At 37.6% G+C, this 17,014-nt stretch overlaps 1 protein-coding gene across 4 annotated transcripts in view; it reads right to left on the minus strand.

The window, feature by feature from the left end:
• Positions 1-17,014, minus strand: part of aimp1a (aminoacyl tRNA synthetase complex interacting multifunctional protein 1a) — a 30,004-nt gene that overhangs the window by 9,638 nt on the left and 3,352 nt on the right. For 2 of the 4 annotated variants that reach the window (XM_015345961.2, XM_069191463.1), the window contains exons 2-5: positions 9,933-10,066; positions 8,850-8,963; positions 5,048-5,221; positions 3,827-4,032 (exon numbers count right to left, since the gene is read on the minus strand). In XM_015345961.2, coding sequence (XP_015201447.2) covers positions 3,827-4,032; positions 5,048-5,221; positions 8,850-8,963; positions 9,933-10,066 — 628 coding nt within the window. Of the gene's footprint in view, positions 1-3,826; positions 4,033-5,047; positions 5,222-8,849; positions 8,964-9,932; positions 10,067-14,307; positions 14,372-14,416; positions 14,539-17,014 lie in introns of those variants that run through there. The other 2 variants (XM_006629903.3, XM_015345962.2) reach the window with 2 other exon arrangements.

Consider the following 17,014-nt stretch of genomic DNA (forward strand, 5'->3'; position numbering starts at 1 on the left):
TTACCTTCTCCTGATCTGTGCCTCTTTACCACTTCATCCCTCACTCGTTTTAAAATCTCCTTGGTTTTCATGGTTGATTTGTCACATCACTACGCGAGTTGTAGCTTATAAATTAATATCTGAGGAAACATGCAGAGACGGGTGCTACTTGGAAGTTAAACAACTCTGATTATACACAGAGACCATTACTCCAATTTTGTGACTCTTCAATTTATTGGACTGCTCCTGAATTTGAGGTTGATGCATCATCAACTTTTCTTTAAAAACTGATCTGCATTTTTTACACTTAATTTGTTAGCTTTTTTAATTTGGAGGTGTCACGACTGGATGCCAGATGGCAACAAAATGTAAACTTTGCAGGGCACTCTATGTTCCCTGCTTATTTACTACCATGGTCTTGGTTTTCATAATCATGGTGATGACATTCACATTTCATTTACTTGCAAATGAAACATTTAAAAGTAGACTCTCAAGCTACAGTAAATTGTGTAACCGAGAGTGGGGTTATACTCACTTTCTTTTTCATCGTGATTAAATCATTCTAACAACTTACTGGATTATTGACTAAGTTAATAAATATGTTTTATTGTGTCCAGAATTCTGTGGCTCATGTGCTAACTAAAACTACCACAGCATAAATCTCCTGTCCAGCGTAAATTACTTTGGCTCCCTTTGAAATTTAGAATGGATTTTAAGGTTCTGCTGAAGTATAAAGAATGGTATGCTCTAGCTCCAGGACAATTTAACAAGTTATTGCTTGAGTGCAGTCCAACACTTGATGTAAGATCTGCTGATTCAGTTCTTATTCAAACCTGTGACCAGGCTCCACACAATGGGCAATAGAGCCATCTACTGTGTAATTCCATAACTGTGGAGCTTCGTGGATCTCTTACTGTGGGCTTGTCTTTTTCCTGTAAATTTTAATTTATATTTTTTCTCTGCCCTAGTTTTATGACATTAGATTTTTTTTTAACTTCCGCAGTTTTTATGAGGAGCTCTTATACATAGAATGTATTATTAAAATAATAGCTGGTTTTAGAAGATCCAAGTCAAAGAGCAGTCAACTGAGTTTGCATGTTACTTTATGAAAACAATCTAAAATTATTTTACTTTATTTTTTACGTAAAGCATGAAAAAAATACATACAGATGCCAAACACAGATTGTGGTGCCAGTAGTGCCAAGCACAGGGTGTGCTTCTTAACAGTCTTCAGCAAACTACTGTATTCAAAAGGCCTCCCCTGTATGGGTAGAAACACTTTTCTACTCTTTTTTTTTTTGCAAAGCTGCAGTGGTGTGGACAGACTCCTGCTTATTTCTTTGTTTGTGCCCCAGAAACCATCTTCTAACCACCATTACAAAACTGTGTGCACTGCGTGGTCCAAGTCGACAGGCACAGATTTTGAACACCCGTGGTTTGTGGGATAGCAGCTCCCGGGAGAATATCAATGCATCTGAAAAAAGACCGCAGTCTTCTCCCAGTGTGGTCTTCCCTGATCTGCTACAAAATGCAGAAGGGGTGGCCTGTAGGATCGTGGGGGATCTGCCAGACCCCCGTAACTTGTGGCTCCCAGGGAGGCTTAGTTAGTAAGTAAACAGCCTTGACATCAGGCTGTTACATTTCAGGAGAGGGGAAGGGGGGGGGGGTTGTATTGATTTCAAAGAGGAAGCACCATGAGTCTATCCACTTGGGAATTCAGTAGCTGCACATCCTACTCAAGTGATCCCATTTAAGTCCTGGAAATTATTGGGATGGTGACTTTGCCCTCCAATGGATTGGAAAGTGATAAGCAGAAGAGACCACTTTGCCACCATATTCCTAAACTGATCAGTTTCACTTGAAGCTAAACACTTCACCCTCTAGGAATAAACCCCTTGAAGTGATGCAATTGCTTTAACATGAACTTTTTATTTTATTACGATATGTTAGACAGAGTTCATGTGATAAGAAATATAGTCTGGACGCCTGTCTGGATTCACACATGGAACAAATATTTTAGAACTTATGTTTAAGGCAGGAAAAAAAAAACTTCATCAGGCAACTGCTAGGGGAAATACTTAAAAGATGTTTTCTAAGCTGAGACTTTTGTCCAGAAAGTACAGATTTCAATGAGTACATAATCTTTTTGCAATTAAAAAGTTTTGAGAGCAATTAAAGCTATGCTCAACAACAGGCTGAGTTTCACTCACTCTAATTTATGTTAGAGACCAAATATGATTTTCATAGAGAATCGGTGAATAAATTATTTTTTTCTGAGTGTTCTTTTGCCATTGATAGCAACATATCTGGTGGTTTTAAACATTTGGCAAGAAATATCTCCAAATACCAAATGTTTCTTATTATTTTCATTAATTTTCCAACAGTACTAAACACAACCCATAAAACATTAAACGTTGGGTATGAACACAAAACCTAAAAGCAAACGTTAACTATAGGAGAAAATGCTGGCTTTGTGGGCAATATATTATTCCAATATAAACCATCATTTCCATTTAAGCAAGTGGACAGGCAATTAGAAGAAATATTAATTATTTTGGTAAATTTAATTAATCCAGAGTTCAAATACAAATAGCTTTAGTGTTAGATGATGCCACTAAAACCTACCGCAGATACTGTAGATTCCGTTACTTGAATAGAGAACTACAACTACAAACGTTTTGTACAAACTTAAAAAACATCATCCCATGTATGGTAGCCTTTCACTGTTTTTCTTATACTGCTTAGTGGTAAATATACCTGGCATCTAAAGAAAGAACTGCAGACATACATTTTAGATTTCTTAAGCTTTTGCTGACCTAACAATAATTTAAAAAACAAACAAATGGGAATACTGATTAATGCATATAGTCTCTCCTTCAAAAGCATGTTTTTAAAACAATTTAATGTTAAGGACGGTTCACAATAACATACATTTTCCTACACATCCCTGTGAAAAAATATTTAGTATGAATTATATACAGTATGTATTCTAGTAGTGATCTTAATTTGTATGAGAATTCTAAAAAATAATTAAAGACATTATATAAGAGCACAGAGCTTTGCAGGGCACTACTATTCTCCAGTTGCGATTTCATGTTAAAACAATCTTAGAGTGATTTTATGAGCTTGGGTATAATCAAAGCTGTGATTAACATCTGATTTTTTTATAGCCGTAACACTGCAATGATAATTACTAGTATCACTGCCCAGTATAGTATTAAAAGACAATCACCTTTGATATTTTAGTGGATCAGTATACCAAATCCAAATGTAAGTATATCACTTCTCTTTAGAACCGAGCTTCTCTGAAGAACGTTCATTACATTCAGAGCTGTCATGTCATCCATAATAGGGCTAACTCCAACTAAGAAACTATACAGGAAGAAAAGTGGCACAAGCATTCATAAGGACCGAATATTAAAAACAATCAATAATGTGTTTAACAGCACTTGAAAATAGTAGATGTCAATGATTCATCTCTGCCACTGATTATTCTTTGCATAATCCTGCAAGTTTTTCAGATAAAAAACATTTGATTTCTACCAGTAATCACATCAGCAAGTGAGAAACTTGCAAGATATGCAGTAAATATTAAGGTAGAAAATGATGACTGTGACTAGCTGTTCATTTAATAGACCACTGTCATAAACAATAATTGTATAAAAGCTAACTTTACCTACCCCCTAATGGGTTGATCATTGTAGCTAATATTAATAAGAACTGGATTGTATCTGCATTTTTTAACACAAAAAAGTCCCATTAACTTATGTCAAGATGTCTTCCATCATGTAATGAAAGTCTGGATGTGTCCCAGAATTCCCTGGTTGGCATCTTGGCAGTGTTTTACCTGCTCTAAGGGCACGTGCTTCACCAGGCCGCTGACCACAGTCCTGGGGGCAGCTTCTCCCACGTCTACCTCCTCCACGTACAGTGAGTCGGCATCGGGGTGCTTCTTAGCCGTCACAATCCTGCCAACTCGCAAGTCCAGGCGAGAGACGTCCACTGGCCTGGACTCCTCAGCCGCTGCTGTTGGAGTCTTCTCTTTCTTCTCTCCTGCAGGAAGGCAAAAAGAACATTGCTCGACACAACAAACAACTCTGGACAACGATGGTCTATCACATACGACTGTTGAAACAGCCACACGCGTCAAGCATTTGAGGAGAATGGCCCCATGGCAACATATACAGTCTGTCAAGCTTTTTCAAGGTTTTTTTTTCTGCTCAAATAAAAAAATAATTTTAACCCAAGTGTGAGATTCCTCACATCTGGAGCTCCATTTCACTCCAACCATGGCTGTGACCGCGAAATCAGATGGCTTTCACATTCCATTTCAAAAGAGCTACCTGTCGCTTCATTTTGATTCCCAATTTGTTACCTGAATTTTGGAAAAATCGTTTCCCTGTGGTTTTTAAAATGCACAATATGCACCTAAATAATGATTACTGGATGTGAAAGAGTGAGAAACTGGATTATTGGGGCAGTTTAGATGAGCCACACTGTCCAAACCCCAAGTTTTATTTAACTGGGATTAACAAAGCTAACAAACAAACCCCACCCAGGGAACCTGAACTAGCAGTGCCATGGGATCTGTAATGACCAAGTACTCACATAACCTAAACTTTAGTTTAATGGTTTATAAAAAGGTTAACAATTTCTACAGTACACCGTCCACAGTCACCACACTGAGGCACTGGATTGGACACTCCACAGAGAAGGATCCACCAACATCCTAAACCACAGCAACCTGGTTTTCCTTGGAGTTCACTCACCACAGTACTGTCCAAGCACCATACTGATCGAGCTCAGCACTGACAGGATTAGGCTACAAACTGGTAAGGATGCAGTCAAATTAAAAATGTGGAACTCTTTGTGAGCGGTCTAACCCAAATTGAGGCATTCTGCACATAATTGTATTTTCAAATTGTAAGTTCAAAACACAATCCAAACTTTAACACGGAAGCACCGGTAATCACCCAGGAACATGATGACCATCTACATTATCAATTAATAGTAATGATCATTAGTATTATATTGTTGTTTTCTCCTTGTTCATTGGCACGGTCATTACCCCTCTTTTCTGGCTTCTCCTTCTTGGTTTTCTCTCCGTTGCCCTTCTGAGGGGTCTGTTTACTGCCTGCTGGGGCAGGGGCAGTGGAGGTGTCGGGCTTGGCAGCCGCCACTACAGGAGGCTGGGAAGACGACTGGACGCAGGCATCTGCAGCGGGCATTGGCACCTGTTTGACTGGAGATTCAAAACGGTTAAAACGTTACAGTGCACACAAAAAGCAAGAGGAGCAAAGGCCTGGCACCCTGTGCTAAAACCATTGAAAAAATGTCAATTTCCATGAAAATCTGTTTCATAAATCCCGAAATACTAAAAAGAAAACAACTTTGTCAAAATCAGGCAAATGAAAAAAGACCGTATAAATGAGAAATGAAAGAAAATAAAAAGCTACAGATTCCCTCATTTGGTGGCTCTTCCTGTCTGGGGGGAAATTGCACCTATGGGAAAGCAAGAAAAGCAGGAATGTCGATTAACCCGATTCATTTGTTTCTGTTCACAAAAAAGACCTTTGCCTCTTGAACTTGAACTCGTTTCCCCTCTAAAAAAAAGTTGTTTACCCATCCTATTATTAAAATGAACTTTTATTAGCCACATAACTCAGAAATCAATTCTCTGAAAATTCCCCCAGTGCTAACTTTTACATAAAAAGAACAATCCACATTTAGATCTATAAAATCCAAGATAATTACAGGCACCAAAGGATTCCCATACCGGGCTTCAGCAGCTGCTCTGTTGTCACGTACCTTTCAATTGTCTTAATGGTATAATTCAAACAGATAAGGCAGCACACTGCTTTTGATTGATGCAATGGGAAGAATAGCCCCATAATGCACATGAATGAAAGAGAACATAAAAAGAAGGTCAATATACCTCTAGAATAATACCACAGCCCCCAGACTTAAATAGTTCAAGAATAAAACAAAACAAACAAAAAGGTTTCCCATTGAAATTGTCTAGCTATAATTAAAAAAAAAACGTTCTATCACCACTTTGTCTTGTTAATGTTTACAATGACATTAGTGAACAGGATTTTGCTTTCAGACATTTTCTTAATTTAATGAGCAAGATGCTGCTGTAATGTTACAAAAGACTTTGACTTTCAATTTTGTCTACCCAAACTGAATTCTATCATCTGTACCACTTACTTTCATTCTTAGCGGTGGCTATTACCTTTATATTTTAGCGATGCAATATAAAATCAATTTGAATAAAGTCATGAGAAAAAAAAAGATTGCACTACCATTATTACTGGCTTCTCTCTGCTATTTATCCTGCTACTGCGGTAGGAGGCTTTCAGAATAGTTTCATGTTAATATTCCACATAAAAACAGGTTTTCTCACAATTACAACACTGCCTGGCATGCTCACTGAACAAATGTATCTTAACTGCAGGCAACTGAAGAACAATGTGCACCTGATGTTACAGACAATAATATTTTCTGGGTTACTTCATATTAATCCAAAAAACAGAAAAATGTACGAAAACTTACAACACATTCTTACATACATATGCTCTATATTTTCTACTTTATAGACTTTCTAGAAAACACTAGTTTTAGAAATTAAAGAGTTTTCTTTTAATACCCACATAAGATTTTGAATAAATTATGCAGAACTTGCATACATGTTCAATGATTTTCCATTTTATCCACATTTCCCCATATGTACCTTCTCAAAACCTCAAAGTGCAATTAAGAAATGCAAATTTTAAAAGATGAGTGGACTAATTCTCAGTTTAAATTCAACAATGACAACAATGACCGAAAATGTGCTCACAGAGGCCGCGGTGTCAAAAACTACTTAATGAGCAAAACAAACCCCCTAAGGCAAAAACTGCACATTTGTGGCTGGTGGTGAAGAGCTAACTTCCATCCACAACTTGGCATAATGCTAAGTGTAATTACTTTAATAACAGTTAATAGGAGTTTAACAGTACAGCTTTCTGGATGTTTCCCAAGTGCCTCAATTGGTGTTGACCTAAATAGCTTTATCTTTCTGTTCATGAAACCGAGAAGGACATTAATTTTAACATGCTGCCACAGTGTGAAAGTACAACTGCATATGAACAGTGAAACTATCTTATTAGAAGTTCTTTAAAAAAGGACAAGATTAAACCATAAATTTTAAAGCCAAGTGTCTTGTCTTTATGCTAATATTACAAACTCAACCAACAGTTCTGAATTTTTGTTTTTCTGGCAACAAGGAAACAAGTCAAGAAAACTGTCGAATCTACATGTGGCACTGGGTGTCCTGACTTAAAGTCAAAATGCCTCTTCATGTTTTCATTAAAATGGAATGATGACAAGAGCAGTCTTTATTTCCCTCTTTAGGAACTCTGTACGTTTCCTGTTTAAAAAAAAAACCTGTAACCAGTATTCCCAAAGTGGCAGTGTACAATTGTCTGTGACACAGGAGTAGAGTGGGCGTTAGACGCCCAAGGTCATCTTGGCTTTAAACACAATAATGACTTACTCAGGGGGGCATAAATTCTCCTGTAAGGTATTGCGGAACTTGCAGTCTATCAAAATACAAAAGACCCTTGAAGGGAACATTAAGGAAGATGACTTCTGCAATTCTCCCAGTGCACTTTACATTATATCCATTGAAAATGCCAGATTAACTAGAACAAATATAGAGAAATTCCAAATTTAAATAAAGACCACAGTTAGGTGTAAAGAAATACTTGCTGCCCGCCGTGTAACGATTTGAAAAATCACAGCTCAATAATAATAATAACAACAATAATAATACATATACTATTATTGCTTAAAAAAATAATAATGCTCACTGCTCAAAAAATAGTAGTAATAATAATAAACTCCATTTGAATTACTTTGTGTCTTTAGTTTAAAATATTATATATGCTTTTTTTTTAAATCATCCTAATTTGAATTTTTACCTATGATAGCAAGACTAAGACCTTCAGTTCTATATATGCATCTTAAATTTTGCTTCTGCAGATATTCAGAATCTTAAATGTAACATTCTCCACGATTGCCCAGATCAACACTGTTTCGTATTTGATAATCTGAGGTTGTTGATAGTAAATTTCCAGAGGTGCTCTGCTTTACCTGCATGAAAAAGTGAACCACATTAGAAGGAACTAGGCTTACATGCTTTTCTGTAATACAGTACTGAAAAGTAACCTAACTATCATACAATTCTTCAGCTGATGTTACTGATATCTTATCAGAGTGTGTAATCAGGTCATTTGTACATTAATTTTTAGGTGCTGTACTGAATTTCATACCTCAGTCATGAGACAGACTGCTGGCATATGGTCTCTCCATGAAATTAAGTTTAATTATCTGAGCACAAAATGAAAAAGTGTCTAGTAGGGACCCCAACTTTTCAAAAAAACACCACGCGCTGTCAGGAGCAGGAAAACATTATATTTTTTATTAGAAGGCAGACGATCAATTTTGCTTTGTAGTGATTAAATGTTTAATAAAAAGTTGCTTTTTATGGCATATGTGGAACGTTTGTTTCAGTATTCCAGTTACACTATTGTGCATTCAGGACTGGGCATTTATGGTTTAATTTGCTTACTTCAAGCTCACACATCTCACTTCTCTTATTTAAACATTCCATAGGCAAGTGTATAATTTGTGGAAATATTAAGTATTTTAATCTGTCTCCTGTACTTTTAGAGCCAAGCAAAATATATTTTTGTTCAAACTTGATGCTTGGTTGTAATTTCTATGCCATTGTTGTAAAATGTCCTTAGGTTAACACGCGTACAAAAAACAAAATGAAAAGACACTCTATGAAACAAAAACCAGATTAAGGAATACAGGGCATTTACCTCCTTTCCTTTTTTCTTTTTCTAGCAGTTGTTTTTTCAGATCCTCAATATCTTTCTTTAACTTCGCATTTTCCACTCGAAGTTTCTTCTCCTCCCGGATTGAGGCCTGCAAGACTGGATTAAAAATAGATCAATAAGCCATGATGATCTCTTACATTCCTCTATATGTTCCCCCATTAAAATGCGATCCCGTTGTTGCAGTATAGCAGGATGTCCTATGAAAGGAGTGTCATTACCGGAAACCTGCCACTAGAGGTCGCTAAAGCACGACTTTAAAGATTTGCGATACAGTTTCCAATAGCATGTCTCACCTATAATCACTGATTGTGCAATTGGATAATTGTTGGGTCCATTGTGTATAAAATGAATAAATCAGGGAGAAATTATGGAGTAGCAGGTAGTAGCAGTAGCAAAATTAAAGAGTGGGGGCATCCACATTCTCTAAAGCAATTTTAATATTTTGTAGTTGTCTTTGGGTAAATGTTTTATGATTCAAACATCTAAAAGCAAAAAAGGTAAGAAGCACTTTCTGGACTTTATAAAACAGGCGTCTCTGTAGTGCTTTTATGCAAAGGCCTCCTGAGCTATACCACAAAAGCAGGATTTTTCCACAGCTCATGACTTGCAACCTAAGTTATGTCTGTGTGTCTCATGGAGAGCAAGCTGGGGTATGCAAAAAGACAATTCCTAATGCAAGAAATTGTAAAGGGTTAATAAAGTGATGTTATAACCGTTTTCAAATATGAAACATTAAGAAAACATTGATCATGTTGACAACAGAGTAAAATGACCTCACATTTCTACATATTAATACAAGTTAAAATATCACATATATGTAAAAAAAAACATTTAGTTTTGGTCTCAAACCAGTCAGTGTTTAAAAACAGTGAACTAAACATACGTTATTTTCACTGGTTGTGACATTAGAGAAGACAGCTTCCATTAAAAAAAAAACAACAACTGTTCACATCAAAGTTCTACTCTAAATCTTGAACTACGGTGGCGTCCTGAAGTTAAGGTGCAATCACAAAGCTTCACAAAGCTGCTTCGCTCCTCGGCCAACAGCTGGAGCTCATTTCTTACTAGCTTTCTCCTTGAGCAGCTGGACCTGCTGCTTCAGGTATTCGATGAGCTGGTCGGCCTCGGTCGCCCTCTGCTCCAGCCTGTTCAGGGAAGGAGTGCTGCCCGACATCCTGATGAGAGAGCGAGCCAGGAACCTGCAAAACAAAATCACGGGGAGTCAGGTGAAACGGAGGGGGCGCGTCGGCATGGTGGCCTTGCAACACCGATCTTACAAGGATTCGGAGAATGCTCGTGGCAAATGCTCATTGTGGTTTTGTGGGGTTTCGATAGGATAATAAAAGCAGACGCTTGTTTCGCTATCTCGTCTCCACTTATCCTTTGTCCTGTGAGAACTTGAAAACACGACAGTTTTTAGTTCATGGCTTGTATAGAAACAATAAAACATATGTTTAAAAACACATTTTAAACTGGTAATCAGGCGTGTAGTGGACAGTATTGTTTGGTACACTCATATAGTTAATACAGTTAATACTGTTGGTCAAGGACGCTTGGACATATTCGCACTCCATTTACGAGAGTTGTGGGCTATAGGGACATGGTATTAAATCATTTAATTCAGTTACTCTTCATCAATTTCCCTTCGGGATCAATAAAGTCTTATCTATCTATCTAAATGTAGAGAATTCCAACCCGTTAACTTCAACACTTTGCCACTACATCACTGATGCATCTTTCTCGCTCATTTGCAGCCCATATTTGTCTGTGATTCACGTAAATACGGTATGATAATGCCTCACGTGAAAAGATTCTCATGTTTATCAACAAACACGGCGGATCTACAATCTTTTTGAGAAACTGTCAGATCCCTTAGGTCTCAGTGGTAACACCGTTGCTGAAAGTAAGTCAGAGCACCCAACTATCTTTCGTAATAATTGTGCTTGAAGCAAAATTGGCTAATGCTAATTTCATAACATTCTTTGAAAACATAAAGCAATCAAGAGAATTACTAATCAGAAAGCTCAACACCTCGTTACCTAAAGAATCAAATTAAATAAAGTATTTTAAAACATTGTATAAGCCTACTTCATGCATTACTTATGGTGTGATATAATTTGATGCTACATTTTTACAAATGATTTATTCGAACACAATGACATCCCTAGGTTGAAAGCTGAAACTGCATGTAGAATAAAATCAACTCTAAAATGACTACATTCCTAAGAATTTGGTTTTAGTGTTGTAATTACATAACTACTATTCTACATTGTTTACAACTTTGATATATAGCGCGTTATTATTATTGTCAGAGGTATACGTACTTGTTTGCAACCGTGCAGATGCTTAAATGGCAAAGGACTTTGTCAAATCATATTAGAAAATCATACATTCAAGGTAAGGATAGGTCATCCTATTTTAACATCCGATCGGAATATTTCAAAACTTTTTTTACATTCATTGAAATCTAGATAAAGAACATAAAGAAGAGCACAAACAGATCATGCTGGCATTGCACTTGCAGATGAATCCCTGAAGTGACTTAACAATATGACCCTTTAAAATACCATTTCAAAATAAAAAAAACATATGCTGGCAATGCATGCTTCACAGCTGATATGGTGCTCAGTCAGTGGAACATCCGTTTATCGTGGTATAAACTAACCATAAAACTTTCTTCCAAATCTCTCTGCATCCTGAGCAAATCCTGAAGCATGGTAGAGGTAATGTTATGGACTAGGTAGACATGACCATCTTTGAAAGTGATTCACTCATCTATACTGATGAGGATACTGATAATGAGAACAGCAGGAGATTTCACTCTGAAGTGTACAAAACCGGTCTTTCTACTTATATAGAAGAAACTACATAAGTTATATAAATCACAGACCTACATTCCAGTTTCTTAACTCAACAGTATGACCCTTCATAATGGAACATAAATGGAAGTAGCAGTAGCATATCTGTGCCATTTAAGAGAACAACTGGAATGCCAAGCGAGATTCACCTGTAGCCAGTGCTGCTGTACTCCCATTCAAATCTCAGTACAGAGGACAGCGATCAGCCAGTTCTTTCCAAGTCACTGGATGTCACGGTGCATACTGAAGGTAAAACATTCCTACAATTTCCTTTATGAAAAGGTCTTAACAAACCCAATGTTTCCGAGTTCCCGAATTAACTTGTGGGATGCTGTTGCAGAGCTTTGAGAAACAGCAACTAAAAACATCCTGTCGGAGAAACAACTCTTTTTTCGATTTTTTTTTAATCTATTCAACCTCTACATATGTTTTATCACTTCTGAAAGCCTGCACTTGCGAGTGTATGCTGAAACTCATTCTCTAGTTTAAAGCCTACTGACCTGTGTCATTAGCTCCAAGTGTCCAGGATCTCCTAACAGACAGCACACAAGTGTCGGCTACCCTCTGCACAACCTCCGAGGCCAGCTGTGACTCCCCGTTTTTGTCAAAAAAACAAACTGCACAGAACATTTGCTATAAAAATCGTTCAGAACATTTTAAAATAGTCACCTGTATGCCATATGCCAATAAATTCAATTCACTTCAGCTTCACATCTGTGACAGTTACGAGGTCCAAGTCTATGCGATGCGTGAAATAGTATTAAACTGGATTATGAAACTCTTATGGAGGTACATTAATTTCCTTGCTGATGAAGTCAGTTATCAAATCCATTAGAAACTCTTGACTGCTGAGGAAATTTTTAAAACTCACTTTAGAAGTCTTTTTGCTATATCTTTGAAACAATTTTAATGCCCTCTTGGCTTTATTTGTTGACTTAATGATGTGATTTTTTTAAAAACTGTGTACAGACTAAAACATATCATTACTATTATTGAGGAAACTATCACTTACATGATAGAAAATCTCTTTACAGAAGCTGACTAGATAATTATACCTTTTGTCACAAATAATACACACCCTGCATGATTCACTTAAAAAGTATGAATTAGGCATTTACTAGAACAGAAACTGCATTTCTCTATTATTAATACATGGCTAACGCACAACTCCTACTCGAAAGTTGTACACACATTTTCTGTAAGCCCCTTATATTTCCAGATGGAAACCAGTTAGAAAACTTTTTTTGTTTCCAGAACTTGTATAAAGACAGATAAGACCCTTTTAATTTTCAGCAGTCTGTAAAAAATCTCAATGATATGTCCATTCTCAACTGGCAATGCGTGACAAGTGTGAGAGAAAGATTTTAGCTTCACAGACCTCACACTGCAGTCCCTTTGCCTAGATTCAGGTCAAGATGGACAAATCTAAATTCTCGCAACTAAAAAAAATAAACAGAACAAGCTGAATACACTCATTTCTGGAATTTTTACTAGCATGGGCAAAACATCACATAACTCTTGCTGTGAAATTGTAGGCCTACACTTTATTTTTAAATAATCAGTTAAAAGAGGGATAACGGAAAATAATACTTTATGAGGCTCTTTAGCCCTTTTGGGATCACACAAAGGTCCTATAGCACTGCCTGTAGAAACAGCTGGTTACCAGTCTTCCCTAGTGTTCTACTTGGGACATATAGTGCTTTGGCAAAAGTCCTTTACTGACAAAGGCAGAAAAAGATTTTACAAGAAAGAAAACGAAACAGAGTAACTTAGTATGCGGTGGTACTGGAAAATAACTGGCACTAGATAAAAATAAAACCTCGGATGAGGAAATTAAAAACATCAAAAAGGCTGGAGCTGATAATGTAACACATAAAATCCTCCTGGTTTTGGAGCTGAAATATGAAACTAAATGGGCCTGAAGAGAAACCCTTTTACAAGCAGATGATACCAGCATGTTAATTTGTATCATACTCAGAATAAGCACAGCCTGTGGAGGATAGCCTACTGTTTCCCCACACGCCTGTCTGGGAAACATGAGGTGTCCTCAAACAGACAGTCCAAGTGCTGTCCGGAAGAAAATCACGGACATTTTCCCTTAAAATAATTTGTAGAAAGTGTGAAATCTGTATTTGTGACCTCAGAAGAACAAGCTGGAAGATAGCTCTACTAATAATTCATCATAATTTAAAAGTGTTCCGGATGTACTTCAGTTTCCTGGCTGATATTGGCAGACAAAAGACAGGAATCAGTGTACTAAAGAGACTACACCATTAACAGAGACAGGAACTCTGGATGGAGTGGCACCCAATGGACAGATAACAGCTGCATCTAATCCCTCCTTACACAGACAGCACCATGTGTAAGACTATAAATAAACAGAACTAAGATCTTAACAGTGGCAATAAGAAACGTATTAGAACTAGCAGCCTATTGCAAAAAAGTCACTCTAAACTGCCTATTTTCTGAAAGAGATTAATACCATCTTGAAAGGAAATTAAATACTTGGTTATAATTATTTTGTAAATCCCTTAACACAGGCTTAAAAGAAAACTTTGGTACAGAGTTGAAAAAACACCTACTGTTCTTAAGCGATCTCTCAGTTCCAGGCTTCACCTAAAACTACACCTCTGAAGACAGATAGTAATTTTTAAGATGCGCAAGTGCGTGTAAAACACAAGAAATAATCACCTCTGCCGAGAAGACTCCCAGTCACTGAGAAGCTCTCCAGAAGCCACAAGACAAACTCTCACAACCAGCTGACACTCATCACGCATGGACCCCAGTGTCTAATCACATGCTTGGAGTGGCACACGTGCGCACGTTCAGGCAAGACAGCAGCGCAGCATTCCTAACCTCTTAAAGGCATGTTGGACTGAAGAGCCAGGCATAAAGATAGATGCATACATGTTGAGTGTATGTATATAAATGTATACATGTTCTGCGAGAGTACGAATAATGTTTATAGAGCTTGCATTAAATATGAGAGTACAACAGTTATTACAATGGCTTCTGTGCAGTGAATCTCTCAATGTACACTTCATGTAAGGCACAGGAAAACAGGATGCATTTTAATCAAATCAGTATTATTGTATTATTATACCACTTCACCTGTGCACTGCAGTTCTGAATTAGAATGTTAGTTAATCTTTCACAGGTTTTTACACATTCGTGTACTTCAAAATGTCAATTCATTTTTAATAATTCAAAGGGGCAGTGAACATTAATAAAAAGAGCTTACATGGCCTTATTATGAACAGAGACCAAGTAAAAGGAGTTATATTCCTTCAGTTAAATGTAGGGTCAATGTGGCGCAGGCAGCCGTGTTAACGTTCAGTAGACAAAGACGCTATAATGAGCTCATGACAAGGTCAGCAAAAGCAGGGCAGCAGCTGAAATTCAGGTACAGTATCATGAAAGCAGAGTTCAAAGACAGCAGGACCATTTTAAGAAGACTGATTGGAAAAAGTTTACTTTTGCTTCAAAGTCTTTAAAGTCCCTCCACAGCTTACAAATATAAAAACAACACTATAAATACGTGCACTGCAAATTTACAGTAATACATTTAGCCCCAAAGCATGACTGCTAAGGTTATAGTTCAATGCTGTAAAAGGATGTGATTTGGTTCACAAGAACAAAAAATACCACAAGTTTACGTTGAAAAATATTTTTAGAATGTTTTTGGTGGGACTGTTGGCCAAGTTTTCCATGTTTTGCTTGCCTTTGCCGTCTCCCAGGAACGCAATGTACTTCCTCTTCCTTATTGATTCCTTCAGCGGCATAATGTATTGCATAAAGTCAGAAATGTGCTCTCACTGCGTATAACCTCACAGAGAAAAATCTGACTGACTTGTGGAGTTATACACAAAGCTTGTCTTGATTACATCCATAACAACAATTCCTGTATAAAGTATAAAGTAAATTAAAGGTTTGTGTGAAAAAAATCACTACGCAGCATTGGTCAGTCAAAATTTAGCTTTAGATTTGATATTTTTTCAGGTAAAGACTTCCCTTTACCTACTCCTGTACAGAGAGCTGAAAATCACAAGGTCTCTGCAATCTTACTGCACACAAAGAACATGTTCTGTTTTAGTTTATCCACAGGCATATGAACAACAGTTAAGGTTAAAACATAAAAAATAGGTCTTGTAGAAAAATGAACACTGAAGGACTTCTCAACTTTACAGGGAAGAAAAGGAGGACTAATGGATTATTGAAGTAGTCCAGGTGGGTAGCTGCGTCAGCATGCGTAGGCTGCAAAGGAACAAGTAAAGGTTTAGTCCATGCTGAAAAGAAGAAAGAAAACAACGTTTCGGCCGTGGAGTCTTCTTCAGGTGTGAAGAAGGCTGAAGAAGGCTTCACGGCCGAAACGTTGAGTTTTCTTTCTTCTCTTTTCACCATGGAATAAACCTATTACTTGTTCCAAATACGTTATTGCCTATTTGTTCTATGGTTGGGAAACTCTGTGTTCATTCACTCAGAACAAGCCAGCTTTACTCTAGAATTCCAAAAATGTAAGCCCTTCAGCAATGCAATGATCTATTACCGTAAACAGGTTACAGACGCTCCAGATAAGCCAATGCACTTCAGAGCTGCAAAGGGTCAGTACTGGGTTGCAATTTTGAGGTCTGACTTGTGTTTCTGTATCCATGCCCAGAACTACAATGGAGCACCATGATCAGTGAAAGCAACCACACGCATCTGCTCTGGTCAGCAGCAAGAGCGACTCCTCTGCAGGATTTCCCACTGGAACTCCCGATATCCGCGGACCAAAAGCCGAACTGTCACCAGACTGGTAGCGAAGCTGGTCCAGCCGTGATCCTGGTGGCTCTGTTGTAATCCTAACTGGAATGTACGTGAACAAGAAGCAAGGGAGGGGTGCGACAAGGCCAGAAAAGCTCAGGACAAAAAAAAAAAGGACTTTGAACTGCTTGGGCTTTCTTATCCAATCGGTCTCTCTTCAGGGGGGATACAAAATTAAACGCATACAGAGTGCAGCCAATGTGAGATTTCACATGCATCTAAGCATATCCTGGATTGGGAAAACTTGAATCACTTTAACGCATCACCTGTCGGCTAGCACAGCCATTATGTCTACTTGAGGCACGTGGATTTCAATACCGCACAACAGGAAACAGCCAGTGCACCCTCGAAAAGCACTATTAAAAGGGTGGCTGTCTACAGCTTTTCCATTTTCAAGACATGCTTCTGCGCTTCAAATGATTGACTTGCATTGCTTTTTAAAAGCTAAGCTGTTGAACCGTGTGGTCACCTTGCTTCAGATCAGAT

The sequence above is a fragment of the Lepisosteus oculatus genome, chromosome 1, assembly GCF_040954835.1.
Source record: "Lepisosteus oculatus isolate fLepOcu1 chromosome 1, fLepOcu1.hap2, whole genome shotgun sequence".
Taxonomy (NCBI): Eukaryota; Metazoa; Chordata; class Actinopteri; order Semionotiformes; family Lepisosteidae; genus Lepisosteus; species Lepisosteus oculatus.